Here is a 19263-nt window from a genome sequence, read left to right as displayed (position 1 = left end):
TCCAGTTGGCATGAACTGTTGAGCGCTGGTTGGATGCAGCAGAGTGAAAAGGTCAGCACTGACAGCATGACACAGGGAGCGTCTGTGGCTCGTGTTTACACCGCTGCAGGCTGTCATCATCTGTTACACTCTCATGTCTGGGGTGTGACCAGTCATGGGCAACATCAATCCATGTACATCATCTCCAGTTTACAAGAGCAGAAGTGAAAAACTGTTTGAATATTTTATGGAGACTTTTATTATCCTGTCATACCAGTATTTGACATGTTTGTGCCATATCCAGATGGGCTTTACATGGAATTATAAGAGACAATGGCAGATGTAGATGTACATTTTCTTGCATATATTTAATGTATGTTGTATCGTTGAGCACATCGTCCTATCCCAGAAGGATTGCCACAAGGGTTTGTTTACAAAGAGGGAAGATGTTCCCTTGTTCTTTAATGGGCAGTTGGGAGGTTGAATCTTGGGACATTTGACCATTTTAAAAGAGCTTACGCCCACAAACTGAATTTACTGGCAGGGATCGGAGAGGTTGGACCAGGAAGCACACCAGCACTGCCACAGCACAGATCAAGTCCAGCCTTTCAGCTGGTTCTTGCCATTTACAAATGCAAATTTGAAAGAATCCCGATGTCTGCTAACATTTGTCAGCCAGAATCTCTGAAGTATTAACCCTTCTATGCGCTGTTTGACTATATTTGACTGTTTATCATTTGTGTGAAATAAGTGGATAAAAAGGACTCATGTTTAGGTTATAAATCACGCACGAATGAAAAGTAAGATGTCAAAGTGCAGCGTCGAGAACAACTTGTGACTGTATGTTTAGGATGCCGGGTCCGCGGTGACATTCCAGGCATTTTGGTCTGGCTGTGGCTTAACCGAAGCCCATCATTTGAAGGATAAAATTAGGCGGCCGCGGTGACCCTTCCCTTTGTTTGGGGTCCGACGCGTTTCACGTCGCTTGTTTTCCTCGGAAGAGAAGCCAATGAGTAGTGGAGTGTAGGAACAAATGCCACCCTCTTCTTTTTAGTAGGGCTATTGTAGTGGGAATACCACATGCTTTAGGGTTAAGTCTTTACCGTGGACTAGGGGAGACCCTACCAGCAATAAAATGCTGCAATAAAGGGCTTCTAGGACAATTAAAGCTTGTGAAAACGAGACTGAAGACTTGCAAACATAAAGTTGCGTCTGAGCGATAATCCCGCTCTTGGGGATATTTGCAGCGATGGGATCACTCACTTTAACTTTCCTGGGTAATTTGCAACAAGTGATCGCGCCAGATGGATGATGCCTATGTTGTTAATTGAGGATTTCATTGGTTGCTAGCTTCTAGAAGCCAGGGCTGGGAAAGAAAAATGAGTGCGGCGACTAATGGCGGGTCGTTTGAAGCACGTGTTGATGGTTCTGTGGTGGTCCGCGATAAGCTGGGGGCTCCCGAAGATAGCGTTTAATTAAGCTGGGTGGCCAGCAGTGCAGCAGCGTGTGCGAGCGCACAGGTCCACCATCCAACCAACTCACTGTCACACTGTGAGGGAGCGGCGGGCAGCGCGAGGGGGGAAAAGAGAAATGGCAGGCAGGCAAAGGGAGGTAAACAGAAATTGAAAAGAAAGAGGAGGATTTAGAAAAAGAGAGAGGGAAGCTGGGGGAGAGAGAGGGAGAGAGAGAGAGAGAGAGCTGCAGGCAGCATGCTGGAGTGAAGCAGCAGAGCGAGTGTGCTGCTGGCTTCAACACCCGCTCATTCTCCGCTACGAGGAGTGACGGAGCGTCAGAGGGAGGCAGCGGGAGCGTGGCGGCATAGGTGGTAATTAAAGGAGAGACAGAAGGCGAAGGGGGAGAGATAACTGTGGATGGGAAGAGACTGGCATTTAATAGGGATGAGATAAAGGAGGTGCGAAGGGGAAGGAGAGGAGATGTGACGACTTGTTTGTCCACGCCTCGCACTGTGGTGGAGGAGCAGAGCGGAGCAAAGAAGACGGACCAAAAAGCACACAGACAGGAGAGGGGGGAGAAAATAAGTGGGGCTTTTTTGTGGGTACCTGGATATGCTGGATGAAGGATGACCCTGTTCTCTACCTGCATGCCTGAGAGGGAGCTTCTCTCTCTGCTCGTCGTCCTCCAGCCCTCTGAGACCTGGACTTCGGTCCGGAGGCGTGGGACACATTTCTCTGCATCCCTCTTCCCTCCATCTGCTCTCTCAGTGACAGCCAAGATGTGAGTCAGAGACAGTTAGATCCTCTCGGATTCACGGACTCGCCCTCTGAACCAAAAAGGTAAGCAGAGACGCGAGCGGGGGACAGGCAGGTGGGCAGCGATGAAGAGGGGAGCGGAGTTCTCAGTTTATCAGGGGGGCAGCCCAGCCCGGCGGCCTCCCCAGCCTCTCCCAGACAACCTCAACCTGCGGATCAAGCAGCGCTCGCTCACCAACCTGACCCTGCTAAGCGATGGAGAACAGCGGGTTTACTCCTTCGAACTTGATAAGGCGGCGCCGTGCCTACCACAACCACAGAACTCGTACTCCCCGTCTACCCCACGGGCGGGAGGTAGCCTGCAGAGTAGCCCCAGGAAGGAAGCCATCATGAGGGGTGGCGGTATGAGAGGAACCAGAGCCCAATCCCTCTCGCTCTCCCTCACCAAGGTGCTCTCACAGTCAGAACATTCCCTCATCCCGGTCCCGTGGCGATGCACAGGCGCAGGCGGCCGACCACAGCGCGCTTCTTACGGCGGCCACTCACGGGCCGATTCGGCACGCTCAACCAAGGAGGAGAAAGGAGCCGGCGATGACCCGAACACAGCCGCCAGCAGGGGAGGCGGAAAGCAAGGAGGAACGGAAAAGGAGGGTGGATACTGGGCAGAAGAGGAAGTTTCAGGGGGGGGGCCTCGTGAGGGGAAAGCTCAGCTGGATAAGGAGGTGATCCTTACCATGCTGGGCGACCTGGAGCAGGTGCTGCACGCACAACCTCGCCCACGTAAGTCAGCATGCATGTGAGGTGGACCGTAGACATAAATAGTCTGAATATTAATGGCCTGCAACATAACAACGCCATGACAACCGCAGTTGTGTCTGCTCAGGGGTTAAAGGTTAAATGTGTCTGGTCTGAAAAAGCTTTCAGTTTTTTCTTTAAATCTTTTAAAGAGGAATTATATTTCTTAAGTGCACTATTTAGCTAGCTAAAATGGTTCTTCGGGCCAAAGTACAGATTACTCGGCATTAATATTTCCCTTTTGTGTGAATTTCTCCAATCCTAAACCATCACCTCTTCTGAGAGAATCCTGTGTGCTTCTGGATCAACCGGTGCAGGTGTGCTACCTGGCTATGATGAGAAGATGTCACAGATAAGACAGCTGCCCTCTCATGTTGTGACTGCGGTGATGATTGTTCTGCCTGCAGAAAAAGCTAAATGAGTAATGAATACACAGCAGGGAGGTGTTTGGAGATTACTGTTGATCTACTTTGAGCAGGCCAGGGCAGATAGGCAACAGGGAAGGAACATCTTGAGACACAGATGATGGAAAACCAGTGGCTCACCTACTGAAAAGGCTTTTATTACATGCACCTCCCTCGCTTGCCTGAGTCACACAACCAGCATGATCAATATCTTATTATTACACCTTTCGCTGTGTGTGAATGTGCACACACACACTCTGCACAGGGTGCAGGCATTTTTATATCTGTGTGCATTCATGGCTGTGTCAGAGGCATTTAAAAGATGTACTCGAACCCTCCAAACGGACATGTAGCTTCTATTTGTTCACCTTGGTGAATTGCTCACATGTGCACGGCGACATAAAACACAGCTTTGGGCTGCTATTTAATGTCGCACCTGTCAGGCGGCGAGATCTCCCCAAGACTTCAGTGCGGGGTTGTGATTAGGCGTTAAATTTTGAAAGGGTTGACGCACACAAAAAAAACATTTATGACCATTTTAATGTCATTGTACAATTTTAACCCCGAGAATCCATCATTTCCATGTACAATAAAACTTGTTGACACACTATTATCATCCTCAACAGAGGCCTGCTCGCCATAAATATTTTCCAGCTTTATCTGCTCAGTGCTGGAATTACAGTGCATGTGGCAGGGAGAAAAAAAAAGATCATATGTCTCTTATTTATCTCTAATTACCGGTCACAGTGGGCCATGTGACTCGGGGTCAAATGTTAACACCCGCCGCAGTCGGTTTGTTTTGTAATGACCAAATAGGACCTCAATTATAGCAGAGTGCTGTTAGGTCATTATATTGCATGATTCGGGATAATTGAGGTCATTTCTTGACTTAATTTCAGAGATGGATTTTTTTTTCCGCAAACGCCGTCATCAGACTTGGACTCTGTAATCCCTGCTCGTTGTCCTGATGCCAGTTGTGTTGCACTTGACATTTGGATTTTTTTTTAAAATTGGGAGAACCTACGGGAAATATTTCTTTTGAACGGCCTCCATTTCCTGATGCTGATAGACGTTATCGCCATTAGCTCACTGAGATGAGCCCTGAGGGTACCTCACAGTCCTCATAGCACATTTTCTTTATTTTATGTGAGACTTGATGTGAGGCTTTTGTCATTTGAAAAGAGGTTTTCATCCATTCATTTTCTAGGCTAATAATGAATACGCTATCCTGATTAGCATCCTGTAGGTATGTGGGCACACTTGGCAAACTTGATGGAAATACACAAGCTGCTACTTTTGTTACTTGTTCATAATATTTTGATTGCGCAATGTTAAATAACGGGAGGAATGGGAGGAAAACACTCCACTCATTTACTGGGCAGCAGGGTTGGAGATGGCGGTCTGAAGTGGCAACATTTTCTGACATGCCTGACAAAGAAACGTGGATATTCTGACAGAATGTGCTTTAACTCCGTGACCGAGAGCGTGGCGTCACGGCACGACATTCTACATCGGCCCCCCGAGGAAAAAATGTCACTTTCACATTAGCCATTGTATCCACAATCTGCAAGTGCTGCAAGCTGACAAGCTAATTCGTCGTACGAGTTTCCGATTGTCAACGCTGGGACTGAGGGTCGGATGTCACCGTGATCCTTCTCTGTCCCCATGGAGACGTGCAGTAAAATGCCGGATGTCAGATGTCGCTTCCGCTGTTCAAGAGCGCAGATCAAAACGCATCAGTAAATAATGTCAAATTCGCGTTTCCAGGAGAGGATCCGGAGACGAGACGCATGAGGACAGTGAAGAACATCGCTGACCTGAGGCAGAACCTGGAAGAGACGATGTCCAGTCTCCGGGGGACACAGATCAGCCACAGGTAAGCACAAACAAGCCCTGTTACTTATGTAAACTGATCATTTTAATGCTGACAGTTTGAAATAAGCTATTTTTTTTAAGCTTTTGGAATCACCATAAGCTCTTTAACGTTTAAAAAAAACCTCCATAACAAACCTCTTATTTCTGTTCCACAGTAGTGAGATTCGAGGATTATTTATTTCGGAGGTTTTTGAAGGCCTCATCAATAACTTTAGACTTTAGAATCTTTTTCTTTTTAAAAAATTAAGGCCAAATGTGAATGTTGTGATCTGTTTCCGGCACCTTTTTCCTTGTTATTTTTAGTTGTACTGGCATTAGATCAGCATCACTTTGTGTTATGTATAATTGGTGCTGCAAGCTTGCTTTCAAAGCTTCAAGCCCCACCTGTTTCACAGCAAACACTCCTCAGCTTCACTCAGACACTGTTCATGTCTGATGCCCGGGAAATTGGTTTTCTGCCAGTTCTTTTTTTTTTTTGTTCTTATTGTAAGTACCAACTTTCCCACGTGCAGATGTAACTGGTGGAACGCTCCGTTGTGTTGAATGAGAGACTCTCGGAGGACTCCAGGACTTTCTTTTATTCTGGCAGCAACAAATAATAACGTTGGTCGACAGTTAGCAGCCCGCTCCAGTTCCTCTCCCATGAGAGTAATGTGAAAAAAGGGCAGAAAACTAGTCACATACCTGGCAGCAACAAATAATAACGTTGGTCGACAGTTAACAGCCCGCTCCAGTTCCTAAAGACAGAGAAGGCGGGAAGACGAACATTAGCGCGACTCGTCATAGCGGGTAAGCTAGCGGTCAACACTGTCTAAACATCATGTTTATGTACTGGTATGTTTCCATTGTTGTATTTCTAACATGAATAAATAAACACATTAAACAATCAATCAGAATACGTAAGCGGATTAACACAGAACCAAACGTAACTAATCTGAACTGATGTGATGGAAAATGAGACACGCACCTCTCCCATGAGAGTGATGTGCAAAAGGGGGGAGGCGGAGGGATCGCCATCACTTTTATAGGGGCACCACAGAAGAAGAAATGCGGGCCGGAGCTCCCAAACCCGCCACTAAAGACCGGAAATGCTGTATTTCTGACAGCTGAGCATGTAACAGACCATATTTTGTGTAATTATAAATGCTTTATAACGCATTATAACACAACGGCCCTGTTACACACAGTGTGTGATTACTTAACTGTGTTTAGTCAGATTGAGTCAAATAACACAAACGCAGGCTCTCTCCTCCTCAGAGCCCGTGCTAATTAACCTCAAGTTCTAAAATATTGAAATACAAGATCTCAAAAAGAGGGTTGTATTTCATTAAGTTAGCTGAATTATAAAATAAACTGACCGACTTTGGTCTTTCTTGTCCTCAATCCACTGTCCCACTGTCTCAGGGTTACAATTTGTGTTACCATTGATGGCAGAATGTGATAAAACCTAATCAGAAAGGGACTTGATATGACATGAACCCACAAAAATCATTCAGATTTAAAGAGATTGCATTGCTTTTATTAACATATACTTTCTTTTGATTACCAAACATTTATATTAATGTTCTGCAACTGATGGACGCTTGGCCCAACACCCTGAGAACCGAACAAAACAGACCCCCTTGGTTGGGTTTTGCTTCCTGGGCAATGCCTCCATGTTTGTCCCTCTTGCCTTTCACTCTATTCTGCCCCATTTGCGGAGGAAGATGGCGGCCGGGCAATTGACAGCCATGACAGATGGCCGCCTGCGTGTTTGTGTTTGTTTTCTACCTCTTTTATTCCTCTGAGGAGTCTCAGCCAGGCCCGATCAATACAGCACCACTGCGTGACTGCTGCAGTTAATTTGATAAGCCCTACATAAGATAAGTCCTCGACCTCATATGTGACACACGCATTTGTGTGAACCTGTAAATTGTAGCTGGCGGTAGACTGTTTGGAGGTCCATTTTTATGGTGAAAATAGCAGTCGTTGGAGCGAGCGTGCCCGTTATGTTGATAGTCGGAATGCTGAAGGAGGCCCATCAGAGTGTGCATACCAATTCTACCATGACAAAAGCCCGGCCAGACCATCCTAATCGTTCCCTTGGATAAGAAACGCCTTTAATCACCATGAAGCTTTGAAGCACCTTAAGTAATTAATCACTGTTACGCTCAAGCAGACATGACCCTCATATTCATCACTGTCTTTTTCTCGGCGGTCTGGAGTCAGGTTATTCCACTGTATTCCTGAACGGGCTACATCCTCTTCGCTGGCTTCCGTCCAGTAAGTCAGCAGAACATAGATATTGATATCGCTTTGATATCGACGCAGTAGGTTCCAGTAGGTGCCGTTTAAAGGTTGCATTGACGACGTGACGTCGCTGTTGTTGAAACAATAATAACAACCGAGCCGTCTGGCCCCGCCCCTTTACCAGCTCCTGCCCACTAATTGGTGGGAATGCTAAATTGGGGAGCAGGTTTATGGATTGTATGTTTGTCTGAGCTTTTATGGACAGTAGGTGGTCCACAGAGTCTCTCACCATCCTGTCGTGAGGTAAGCTGCTAACAGTGTGGGAGGAAAGATCTCCTGTAAGTGAATAATTATTCTTTTCTGCAAAACAATCGCTGTTCCAACCTTTAAGAAACATACTCGGTGTTTTAAATTCCAAAGTAGCATCGTGTAGCTGCAAGGCAGTGGTAAATTCTACTTTATATTTTACTATTGTTGTGCAACAGAAGCTCGTTTCATTATCTTAAATAAGAATGTTCTCTTTTTTTCATAATAAGGAATTATTATTTAATCATCTCAGAATTACATCTCAGACTGTTTTTTGTAATAAAGACTTATTATTTCATTGTCTCAGGATAGCAGTCCTTTTTTTCTTCGCAATAATTTATTCTTTCTTTATCTCAGGATTTCAAATTATCATTATTATCAAATTATTTGGCTATCTAGATATAACAGAATATTTAGTTTTCAAGGGATAATGAGCAACTCTGACGGTTCGGTCCATTTGGTCGCCTCAATTTCAGCCTGGCCGTCCCCTTCTGTAGCTGTAGCCCACCAGGAAGTTAAACTAAACTTTATATACAGTCTTTCCAGACAGAGGCATCTGAGGACGAGATAAATTAATGCTTCATCACGAGATAACAGACTTTGTTACCCCGAGATAACAAAATAAATTAATGTACTATCACGAGAAAAACGACTTTGTTACCCCAAGATAAGGAAATAAAAAGCAGTAATCGCGAGAAAACCGCAGTAAAATTCCCAAAACAAATACATGGCCGCTCTTGGCTTCTGTAAAAATTACAGTTTAGAAAAGATGGGAATCAAATGAATATCCTTGATCTTATTATCACCAGTAAAAAAAGATTTATAAACTAGACTTCCACCTAAACGCCACCGACACGACCTTTCGGCTTCCACTCAGCTGTCGTGGAAACAATATTCTTCTGACGCCTGGATGATTTGGGAGTTCACAGACAAACCATATTGATCAAAATACACATTAAACTTCACTCTAGTCTTTTCTCATCTGCCCAGACAATGAGAGTAAGTATTGATTGACATTTTAGAAGAGAAGGAAAGGCCACGTGTGTGTGTGTCCATGTGTGTGCATGCCTGAGACGAAATGTTCAAGGGCAAACATGCAGCAACAAACCAAAAAGGGAAAAGTGTGCGCTGCTGTTCCCGCCCACTGGGGCCTGAGGGGAACCTGTCTGATCCTCGGGGGATGCAGCAGCTGCCAGATGACATTTTGAACAAAATAGCTCCGTTCAGGTTTGTTTATCTGGTGTTTACATTTGGAAGACAGGGAAGGAGGCTGGATCCTTTTTTCGTTCCCTCGGATGTGGCAGGTTGTTGGGCCTGTTTGTGCGTTTCCACCGAGGCCGATTGGATACGCATCTCGATACAATACGTTGAGGATGCGCCAAAGCCCCCTCACGACACGATGCGATCCGCTTCCGTTCGCGATACAGTGCGATTTCAAAATGATTTGACAAGGAAACGATCTGATCTTAACATGATTCAGCTCCAAAATCAGTGGGAACCAGCATTAAAAGGCTCATAAGGCTTCCGTCCAGACATGTTTAGATCTTCGATAACGGACACGATTCATCACTGATCCATCTTGAGGAGATCCGTTCTCATTGGTTGATGGGAAATGACTCGGCTGATCATTCTGGTCTCCATGTGCACGTGAGTGCGTGTGTGAACAATAGATGTGGCGTCAGTGGAGCGGAGAAGCTTTAAATTGAAGCTGGACAGTGAGAGTGACGGGCAATTACTCCAAACTGCTCCCTTTTACGTGTTTTAGTGAAATCACCTGCATCCTCAATACAAACTGAAGGGTGATTCTTTTGGCATCAACAAATATAAACGCAAAACGGTTATCGGCTAGCAAGCAAGGTTAAATTCAAGTGATCTGATTTCAAACGACTCAAGTTTCCCTGACATTTATTTTCTGCACTGATTACTTTAAAAGCATGTTAAACACAACATTCTTAATTTAAGATCATTTACACTTTAAAATATAATTGCAATTTGAGGTTTGTTTCAGAACAGCAGTTCTGAGTTAACTCCTTTTCTTCAAGGGGTTTCATTTTGGATTTAATTATAATTCTAACTACAGGTGTCATTTATACATTTTCATATAATATATGAAAATGCTTGACACTATTATTCACAAGCCAAGTCAATTTTCAGTCATTTCAGTGGATGAATGATTTATCTGGTTGAAATGAATTCACTTATTATTATAATTGATTTAAAATGATGAAATGTATTGCTGAATATGAATAATTTAAACAGGAAGCCTTAGGGTTGTACCCTGCCTTCACTCACACGCAACTGGGATGGGTACATGAATCCTCCTCGTGACCCCAAAAGGGATAAAGCAGTCAAAAGAATGAAAGATTAACAAAAATATATGTTGAAATCACATGGTCGACTTGGATTGTTTTCTTCCTGTGCCCCCAGCTTTGGCTTTGGTATGATTCCGTATCCTCTAATGGTGACAGCGTCCTAAAAAAGAGCAAATTAAGTGGGAAACGCCAAAATACTCATTATTTGTGATGCTACTGATTGGTAATTCTGTCTATTCAATCCACTATCCTATCATCATGTTTTCTGGAGTCTATTGTAACGAACTCTATGCTAGTGCATGCCTAGTTTGTTGGACCTGTTTCAAAGCCTTTGCTGTGCTTGCTGATGTAGCCCTCAGTTTGCCTGCTCATTTATCTCCACACCTACACACATGTCTCTCTCTCCCCCTCTCTTGTCTTTTTGTCTCTGCTGTATGCAGATAAAAATAAGCTGATTTAGCAGCTACATTGTAAAGTGCTGGTTAAATGATTTCATTTTTATATCGTAATAAAATGAGCTCTCTATTTCAGAACTGTGATCACTTCCCTGATAAATAGAACATTTTTGTTTTCAATTATTAACTGGATTGTTGAGTGGGATATATTTTAGCTTCTCTCTCTCTCTTAGTGGGTTTCTACCAGAGGGAGAGAGCTGGGTGACAAAGGGCAGAACACTGATGCCCACATGAGAGGGGCACTGATGCCAACAATATTCACAACACATTTCTGTCAACACCTCCTGAGATCAGCACACACGGCGACCTCACACCTTCCTCTCCCCCGTGCCGAAAGACGCTGCTTTGAGGTGTCGTTTGTGTTGCCTTTGAATGAAGTCCGGTGCAACCGTGCCACCATCTGGTCCACCAGCTCAACGGTTGCATCTCTCCCTCTAAAAATATACGTTTAAATACTTTAATGCTTTTTGTGACGGGCAGCGTTAAGGCCGAGGTTGAGGTGACGGGTCTATTTGGATGCAATGCACACTTTTCCCAGCAGAGAGAGCTCAAGACAGGTTCTGTGTGTGTGTGTGTGTGTGTGTGTGTGTGGTGTGTGTGTGTGTGTGTGTGTGTGTGTGTGTGTGTGTGTGTGTGTGGCTTTTTTGATACGTAATAAAAACTACACTGGATAAAACTGTATACACAAACACACACACACATGCACATACTCCTGTTTATTCTAAATCATCTTTATTTATATAGCGTCTACAATCAAAATTGTCTTTCCAGAATCCCAGGGCCTGACCCCCAACAAGCTACAGTGGCACAAAAAAGTCCCCTTTAACAGGAAGAAACCTTGAGCAGGACCAGGCTCATATGGGGGGACCCTCCTGCTGATGGGGGGGCTGGGTAGAGGAGGAGGAGTAAATAGACACACATCATGCAAATACATTAATTATAATAATATCTCAATATAAGATTTAGGAGGGTTAGTTGGGTCAGAGGTCGGCAACACCTCTGGATCGATACGAGAGTGAAAGAAGCACAAAAACTGCACAAAACATGTGTTACTCCTATTTTCAGGAACCTTGTAGTGATGGGAAAAGAGTGGCACTCAGCTCATGTAGACAGCTCTCTACTTATTGCCTGATGTGTCCTTTCACTTGGATGATCCGCCCTTCACACACAAGGGCTCTTGATATGATGGCTTCAGCGGGTTCCGTCCATTAGAGGCATTTTGCTGCGATCCCCCCTCCTCTGAGTTTTAAGAAACTGCCATCAATGTCCGAAAATGGCTTTCTGATCAGGGTTTTTCTGTCTCCTCAGTACACTAGAAACAACTTTTGACACCACAGTGACCACTGAGGTCAATGGGAGAGGCCTACCTGCCTTAACCACACGGTCCTCTCCTATGGCGTGGCGCCTCGGGCAATCCCAAACTCCCCGCCTCCAAGCAGGCGACGCTCCCTCGATGCCCAGCAGCTATGCACCGCCAAGAGGAAGCACAACGGGCTCCGGTACGACCGCAGGGCGTTACAGCGGCCACTCGGACCCCTCCAGGTTAGTAAATAGCACTAACTCACTAGTTTAAGTCCAGGTTGGGATGATGCTATTACTTTTTTAGGGGAGGAAAAAAAAGCTATCACAGTCAAAATTGCGCATTTAACAATTATGTTATATGTTTCCTTTCACTCATTAGAGTATAAAGATACTGCACAGCTCCAACTGTAATCTGGCTGATTGATTCTCCGCAGGTACCTAACAGACAGCAGCCTCCATCTGTATGCAAGGAACACGGGCCGGGCTTCAGATGCGGCATCTTCTCGGGAAATATCCCAGAGAGGGAGCAAGGAAGTGCCGGGTGACATCGACAGGTAGGGATGAAGCCTGTCAGACGCATCTGCTCGCCTTGTGTGTCTTTGATAAGTGAGAACTGCCTTGTAGGAATTAAAATATACACATTTGTATCTGCTTGTGGAGAACATTTGGAAAGTGCTTTTGGTTTTAACCGTATTTAATATAGTGGGGGGGGTTGCATTATTCAGCTTCCTGCTGCTGAGTGTGTGTGTACAGTTGTTAAGCAGCTGATCTGATGTCTCTGGGTCGTGGGCTCGTCAGGTTTGTCACGACAGTAAGCCAGGCCGGTTATCCTGGAGCAGGGCTAATCCAATCTGCGGCTGGCGAAGCGTCAACATACGCCAGCCCTGACTTGGAGTTGAGGATGGGCAATTCCCCTGGCCCCCTGTCAATCTACCTGTCAGACTTTGCTTGGGGGAAGGAACTGATAGGATAAGAATAACAATGAAACCTGTGAATCTGACTGTCTCATTTGCCGAGCCTGGGCATTCAGGACCTCTGTATTTAAATATTTTACCTGACTCGCCTCACCTGGACATAAATCCAAACAATTGTTTGGGGGCAAATATAGACCTCTGGGGTGTGCCTCAGGGGTTGACGGGAAATATTGAAGCCCGATTCTCCTTAAGACACCTGCAGGCAAAAGCTCCCATGGATCCACACCTGAACTTTGCAACCTTCTTCTTGCTGTTTTCCTCCCTCCATTCCCACTTGTTTGAAGCCACACATGCACAAAAAATACACCGGTTTAATGCCCTCCCCCCCTTCCCCGTTGCTGTGTGATTGTCAGAGGCCAAGCTGTCACTTCCCACTGACATACAACAAAGCTTAGTAGAGGAAGTCATTTCCGAAGAGATTGCTCTCGGGCTTTACACTTCTGCCATGGCTGCATGTCTTTCCTCAGGAAAGGATCTCCCTTCAATAATTGGTTCCCACTATTTTTTTTCCAGCACAGCACCCCTGGCTCCAAACAAAATAGGTCTTAGGTGAGGCCCAACACAACAAAATGTTCACTGACTTTGAAAAAATTTCTAGAAATGCCACTCTTTAAAGTGCCACATCAGCCAGGGGTTTTTATTTATACTGAGAAATATGTATTTAACAGTGGAAAAAATGACTCCAGCAAATAAGTAATTCTGCAGAAATACTCAGTAGAGAGGACTAGAGCTCATAAAAATCGACTAAAAGTCTGACTAAAAATGAAATTCCGGAGTGATTCTATACAGTTTGTTTGACTTATGAGGATTCTTGAAAATAAATGAGTAGTTTTGCCAGTTTAGAGAGAAAGAAGAGGGAATTGTTGACATGACCAGTCAGAGACTTCCAACTGACATTGAAGCGATTCTGTAGACACTGTTCCACTGGTACAGTGTGGCTGTGCTGTGTCATTATAGATAATCCAGGATGTTGCATCTAACTGCTGCAGCGCTCGAGCTTCAGATAGATGCCATTTTGAACCAATCAGCTCTGCCCATTCCAGCAGAAAATGCTTGTCTCATGGTGGAATTGTATTCTGAAACAGCAGCTACAAAAGCAATTTTCACGGAAGATTCCATGAAGAGCAGCGTGAAATGTCAATACTCTGCAGACTGAGAGTGCTCTGGCTTTTTTTTTTTTTTGCAATTAAAAATGTCATCGGTGCCGTATCTCCACGCTGTTGCCTCCAAAAATACCAGAATCGTTGTTTGGAGCTTCCGATAAGACAGCAGGTCAGCAATCTCCTGGCCCAAATTAGAGTTATGTGTACTGCAAATGATTAGAAAAGCTCAATCTTGTAAAATGTTCTTCTTAAAATCTTTTTCTGACATGCTAGCATGTGTAACAGTGACACAACGTCTCTTAGCGTGGTTGGAAACCTTCACACCGTGTCACATTTGTGTCCGTGGCTTGTTGTCTTATTGCTGCTAGTTGTAAAATGTGTCGCATTTATGACAAACAGAGACATAACAAGCAAATTATAACGTTGCGCACCCATGCGGAGGCAGAACGGAGCTGACAGCAACTATGACGTGGAAAAAAGGCTTTGGGCTCTCAATAAACAGCTAATGGAGTCCACGCTTTTGAAATTAAGCTTTCCAAACCAAAATTAGTCCAATATTTGTCTTCATAGTACATGGAAACAAAAAAATAACCGGAAGGACCACCTTAGCTGACCATCTTCTCCCCACAACTTAAGTACCGAAGCTTAGATCCCGTTTAAGATCATTTCCAAACAATAGTGAATTTCACCTTGGCTAAAAGCTCCTCTCTAAAAATACCTTCCTGTCTTGCAACATGGATGAGTGCACGCTCACGGCTTCGCTGTCAAGCAAAAAAATGCCCAAGGAGAGTGTTTTGACACCGGCAGGCATTCTGAGCTGAGGCATGAATAAGTAACAGGGCCTTGCTTTTAGCGTTGTGTGTGTGTGTGTGTGTGTGTGTGTGTGTGTGTGTGTGTGTGCGTGGGTGTATGTGTGTGTGTGTGTGCGGGTGCCCTCTGTTTTTCTGTCAGACTCGTGTCTTGAAGGCTGGAGGACGGCAGCTGGCTCTGCGATTTTTTGTTATTTGAGGCTTTGGGGGATTGAAGACAACTTTGGGTGTGTGAATTGTTGCCCCCCAACTGAAATTTAAGCGTGTGTGTGTCTGTGTGTTGCCATCACTCTGCAGAGTGTTGACAGTCGAAGCCGCGTGGCTCATCAGTGCTGCTGTAAGCAGCAAGAAGATTTGGAGGAGAAGGTTTGGGCTGTCAATGACAAATCCGGGCGTTATATAAGGTTCCTGCGCAGTTCATCTCTGCCGGAGGCGCCACTTAGCAGGGAAACGCACCTGACAGCAACCATCCCGTCGTAGCGTTCTGAAGCTTCCGGGCACTTCTCAGTCCTCCCTCCCTTCTCTCTGGAGTTTGTCCTCAGTCGTACCATCTGAAGGATGAGTTTGCTGGTAATTAGGAGAAGAGGACTCACTGGCTTCAGAACCCAGCTGATTCATGTGCGCGTCCCTCACTTATTCAGGTGCTCGCATGTAGATGTTTTTCTTCAGCTAATTAGGCGTCTGACGATGTCTCCTGTTTGCTGGGAGTCAGATTTTGCTCTTAATCTGTGGTGTTTCTGTTGCTGCTGCCCTGTTTATCATTAATGTTTCTGATCCCATCCTGAGGAGGGTTGCCGTCCTAATTAATTACTGTCCTCAGTGGAGAGGAGACCTGTTTTAGAACGAGCAGTGATGAAATAAACAGACATCATCCCTCCGTTTTGTAGCCCGAGTCAGCGCTCCTGTCAACAGACACTTGACTTAACCAGAAATAGGGTCACATTTAAGAATTAAGAAGGTCAGACACCATCTTTGAACACATTAAATTCATTCTCGCACTGCGTCGTGTGTGTCAGTTGACTAATAAACGGCTTTAATGGAATGACCTCATGCACTTCCCCTCTAAAATGAATTATTGATCTACACCTGGGGATTCAAAGACCCTTATAAATCAACTGAATTTTCACAATCAAAAAAGCTATTTTTTCACATGATCATTGATCATTCAGGATGTGCAACCCTTCCATGATTGTTGCATGCGAGGATGAAGACATGCGTTCCATCGATTAGTCCACATGAGTCATTATTGACTCGACATTATCAACTCGTTTTTACGAGACTTTGTCTGAATTAAATCTAATTCCATTAATTCCAGCTGAAAACATCAAATTGTGCTAAAGTGTCTGGAACGTAAGAAAAGAAAATAAAGCTTCATCCAGTTTCTGAAAATCTGTCACCCATTGTCTGCTGCCCTGACTCGGCGTTCGTGCCTTTTCTATTTATTTTTTTTTTTTAAAACAGAGGAATTTCCCCTCATAAAGGATTACGACAGCCTATTTTGGCATCTGCAGTCAGAAATGCTGTTATTGTCTTGCTCCCTTCTCCATCCTTCAGCCACAGTTAAAATAACAGTCTTGTGGGCTGTTTTGTCTTCAGTTTGTGGGTTATTTGGTTCATTTTGTTTTGTTTTAATGATACTTATGGAAAGGAAAAAGGTTGTTTGAGATACAGAGAAGGTGAGCGCAGCTATTAACGGTGCAGTGATATACTGTTGTGTCGGACTCCCGTCATTACCTCCAACACTCCCAATAGATCTGGTTTCACAGCATTCCAGTGATTTCAAACTTTTAATTGAATAAGTTAGCCCACTTCAAATTGTCCTTTCAGAATGTTGAGCCGCTGATGCACAACCTGTGTCACTGAGTGTTTACTTGGATGGCAAATTCATTTTCATCACTAAATCGTCTGTGTTTTATGAGCAAATTGTGTATTATGGTGATGGAATAAGATGAAATAAAATAAAACGCTATAAAACAAGTACAAAATAAAAGCATTACATTTACCTTGTTTTATTGGGCACTCTAATTCTTGGTTTCTTCTTGTAAAAAACATTAAAGTGTCTGCAGGAGAGATTTGTAACATTTCCGCAGGTTCTGCAACAAAATAAAAGTCACAATTAAAAAACAAAAGAGAAGTCTCCATTATATATACAATAAAATATAATTGTATATGAAAAACTGTCAAAACTATGACATAGAAAATCATTATTAGGCAATACGTTGAAATTATGAGATAAAGTCATAATTGTCAAATAAAAAGTCAATGATTAGATACAAACTCAAAATTATGAGATGAAAAGTCATAAATATTATTATATATTATTATAATTATTAATATAAAGAGTCAAAACTATGAGGGAAAAAGTAACAATCATGACACGAAAATTAGAAATTATGAGCTAAAATCTAATTTGAGATCAAAAGTAATAATTATGAGACTAACAAGTCATAATTAAGAAATAAAATGTCAAAATGAAGAGCTGGTATATTTGTTGTGCTGTCCAATATCTCATAATTATGACCCTCTTATCTCATGGTTAAGAGTTCTCATTTCATACTTTTGAATTTTGTCTCAGAATTATGATTTTCTGTCTTTTGTAATTCCCAATCATCCCTTAAAACTTCCCTTAAAGACTATTATTGTTGTGGTGGAAACAAGATTCCATAGTGGCTGTGAATGTTCTTAATTTTAGAAAAAAACAACAACGCACTGTATTGAAAAGGAAACTAATGCATTGGTCTAAATATTCAGAGCCATTATTCAAACGCTAAAAGTGTCTAAAAGCTGCACTTCTACGCTCAGCTGCAACGCTCCAAAGCTGCGATTCCATCCTGCCTGAGCTCTCAATGAGCTTGTGAAGATAAAAATCAGCAAAGTTCCTGTCATTGCTAATTCACTTTACGGCCACAGAGTCTGATCTGTTGCGGATTATGAAAATGTAATCTGGTTAAATGGCGAGTCCTGTAATCAAATTAGGGCCGCATTTAACATTTAGACATCTGCATCAACCTTGTATAGTTTTATTACTGTTCAGAAAAGCAACAAATTAGAAGCAATGTTGGATTATTTGTGAAATAATTCACCATATGAGGAGTTTTTCGAATGACCGGTCCCCAATTCATCCTTTAAGGACACAGTGGAGGTGTTTGGGTGGGGCCGCTGGCACTTTCCTGGACTGGCTGCTGGTTTTAGCTGCGATTTGGCAGCACAAGACTGTGTTGTCATCTTCAACTGCACTGCAGTATGAAGCGTCTTTATCAGACGCTTGTCACTGCTTGGCAACAAGCAGCCCGTCCCTGCAAGGTCACTCTGCTTCCTTTAATTGTGTTGAGCTGAGCTGTATTGGATTCAGGAGTCACTGACGACTGGAATTCATTTTATTTTTCTTTCTTCTGAGGACGCAAAAGAGTTTCTTTTTGTAAAGGGATGCCTTATTTTGTTTGGTTGTCTATTAGTCGCTGCTTTCATTAGCATGAAAACGGTCTTTGCCGTCATCTTTCAGTGCCCGAGAGTCATGAATGATGTCCCAACAGGAGCATTTCCGAGCACATCGCATAATATGCATGAGATCACTTCCAGTCAGAAGAGTTGTGAACAGACGCCGCCGGCTCGCGTCCAGCTAACCTCCTTGATTTGGCTCCATTCTGCTTTGTCATCCTCCTTTAATTAACCCTTTGTGGCCCCTCCGCTGACAGAAAGTCTGATTGCCTCTCCAAGGACTAACGGGCCAGTCCTGGTGAGGAGGGGAGGAGGGGGGGGGGGCGCAGGGAGGGGAGGCGGGAGCCAGCCGAGGCAACAGCAGGAGGTGAAAGTGGAAGAGCGTGGTAGTCCTTTCTTGCTTTGTCTCCCTTTTCCATTCGGCTCCCGTCGCCTCTCGCAGCATCAGCACTCGTTTCTCATCTGAGTGAGGTCTTGCCATCTGTGGCGTTTAGGCGGCGTAGGAAAGATCAACTCTCCCACGACGAGACGACTCGCGGCGGCCGCCCCCAACGAGGTGAGTTGACGGCGTCTTCCAGCTCGGGTGTCCTTCTGGCAACAGATGAGCGCTGATACTTTGTTGGAGTGGGAATCTGCTTTCTGACAGATTTGTGAGAGATGTTCATCAGCAGTCCAGAAAAAAGGCAACAGAAGAAAAGTGAGAGGATGTTTGGCATGACCTCATCAGACTCATTTAAGGCCTGGCTAATTACATGCTTTCATATCTGGAATTTGAAGAGCGTCTATTTTGTTTTGGGACATTTTCTTTAATATTCGTGACCCCTTGGGGCGATCCGTGATTCAGGTAAAAGGTGTTCTTAAAGATTTATCAAAGAAATGTCTTTAATATGCCCTTGGATGCAGCAAGGAAGATGATAGCACCATTTCACACCATGTATTCATGCTCATTGGTTCAACTGGCTAAAAAAAGTGTGACGTTGTCCTTCTGTTGTTATGAAACAGAGTGAGTCCAGTGGCCCTTCTACTTGTTCTAAATTCACTTTAGCTCCACACAGCCCCCAAAAAATAACAT

At 44.1% G+C, this 19263-nt stretch overlaps 1 protein-coding gene across 9 annotated transcripts in view; it reads left to right on the top strand.

Annotated features, from left to right (window-relative positions):
- Nucleotides 1–19263, top strand: part of nav3 (neuron navigator 3) — a 282063-nt gene that overhangs the window by 231046 nt on the left and 31754 nt on the right. For all 9 annotated transcript variants that reach the window (XM_057021866.1, XM_057021867.1, XM_057021869.1 and 6 more), the window contains 3 exons: nucleotides 5156–5264; nucleotides 11874–12107; nucleotides 12302–12421. In XM_057021866.1, the coding sequence (XP_056877846.1) occupies nucleotides 5156–5264; nucleotides 11874–12107; nucleotides 12302–12421 (463 nt within the window). The remainder of the gene's footprint in view (nucleotides 1–5155; nucleotides 5265–11873; nucleotides 12108–12301; nucleotides 12422–19263) is intronic.

The sequence above is a fragment of the Takifugu flavidus genome, chromosome 22 (assembly GCF_003711565.1).
Source record: "Takifugu flavidus isolate HTHZ2018 chromosome 22, ASM371156v2, whole genome shotgun sequence".
In the NCBI taxonomy this organism is placed as follows: domain Eukaryota; kingdom Metazoa; phylum Chordata; class Actinopteri; order Tetraodontiformes; family Tetraodontidae; genus Takifugu; species Takifugu flavidus.
Note: the sequence above shows the minus strand (reverse complement) of the source record. Positions and strands in the feature narration are given on the sequence as shown.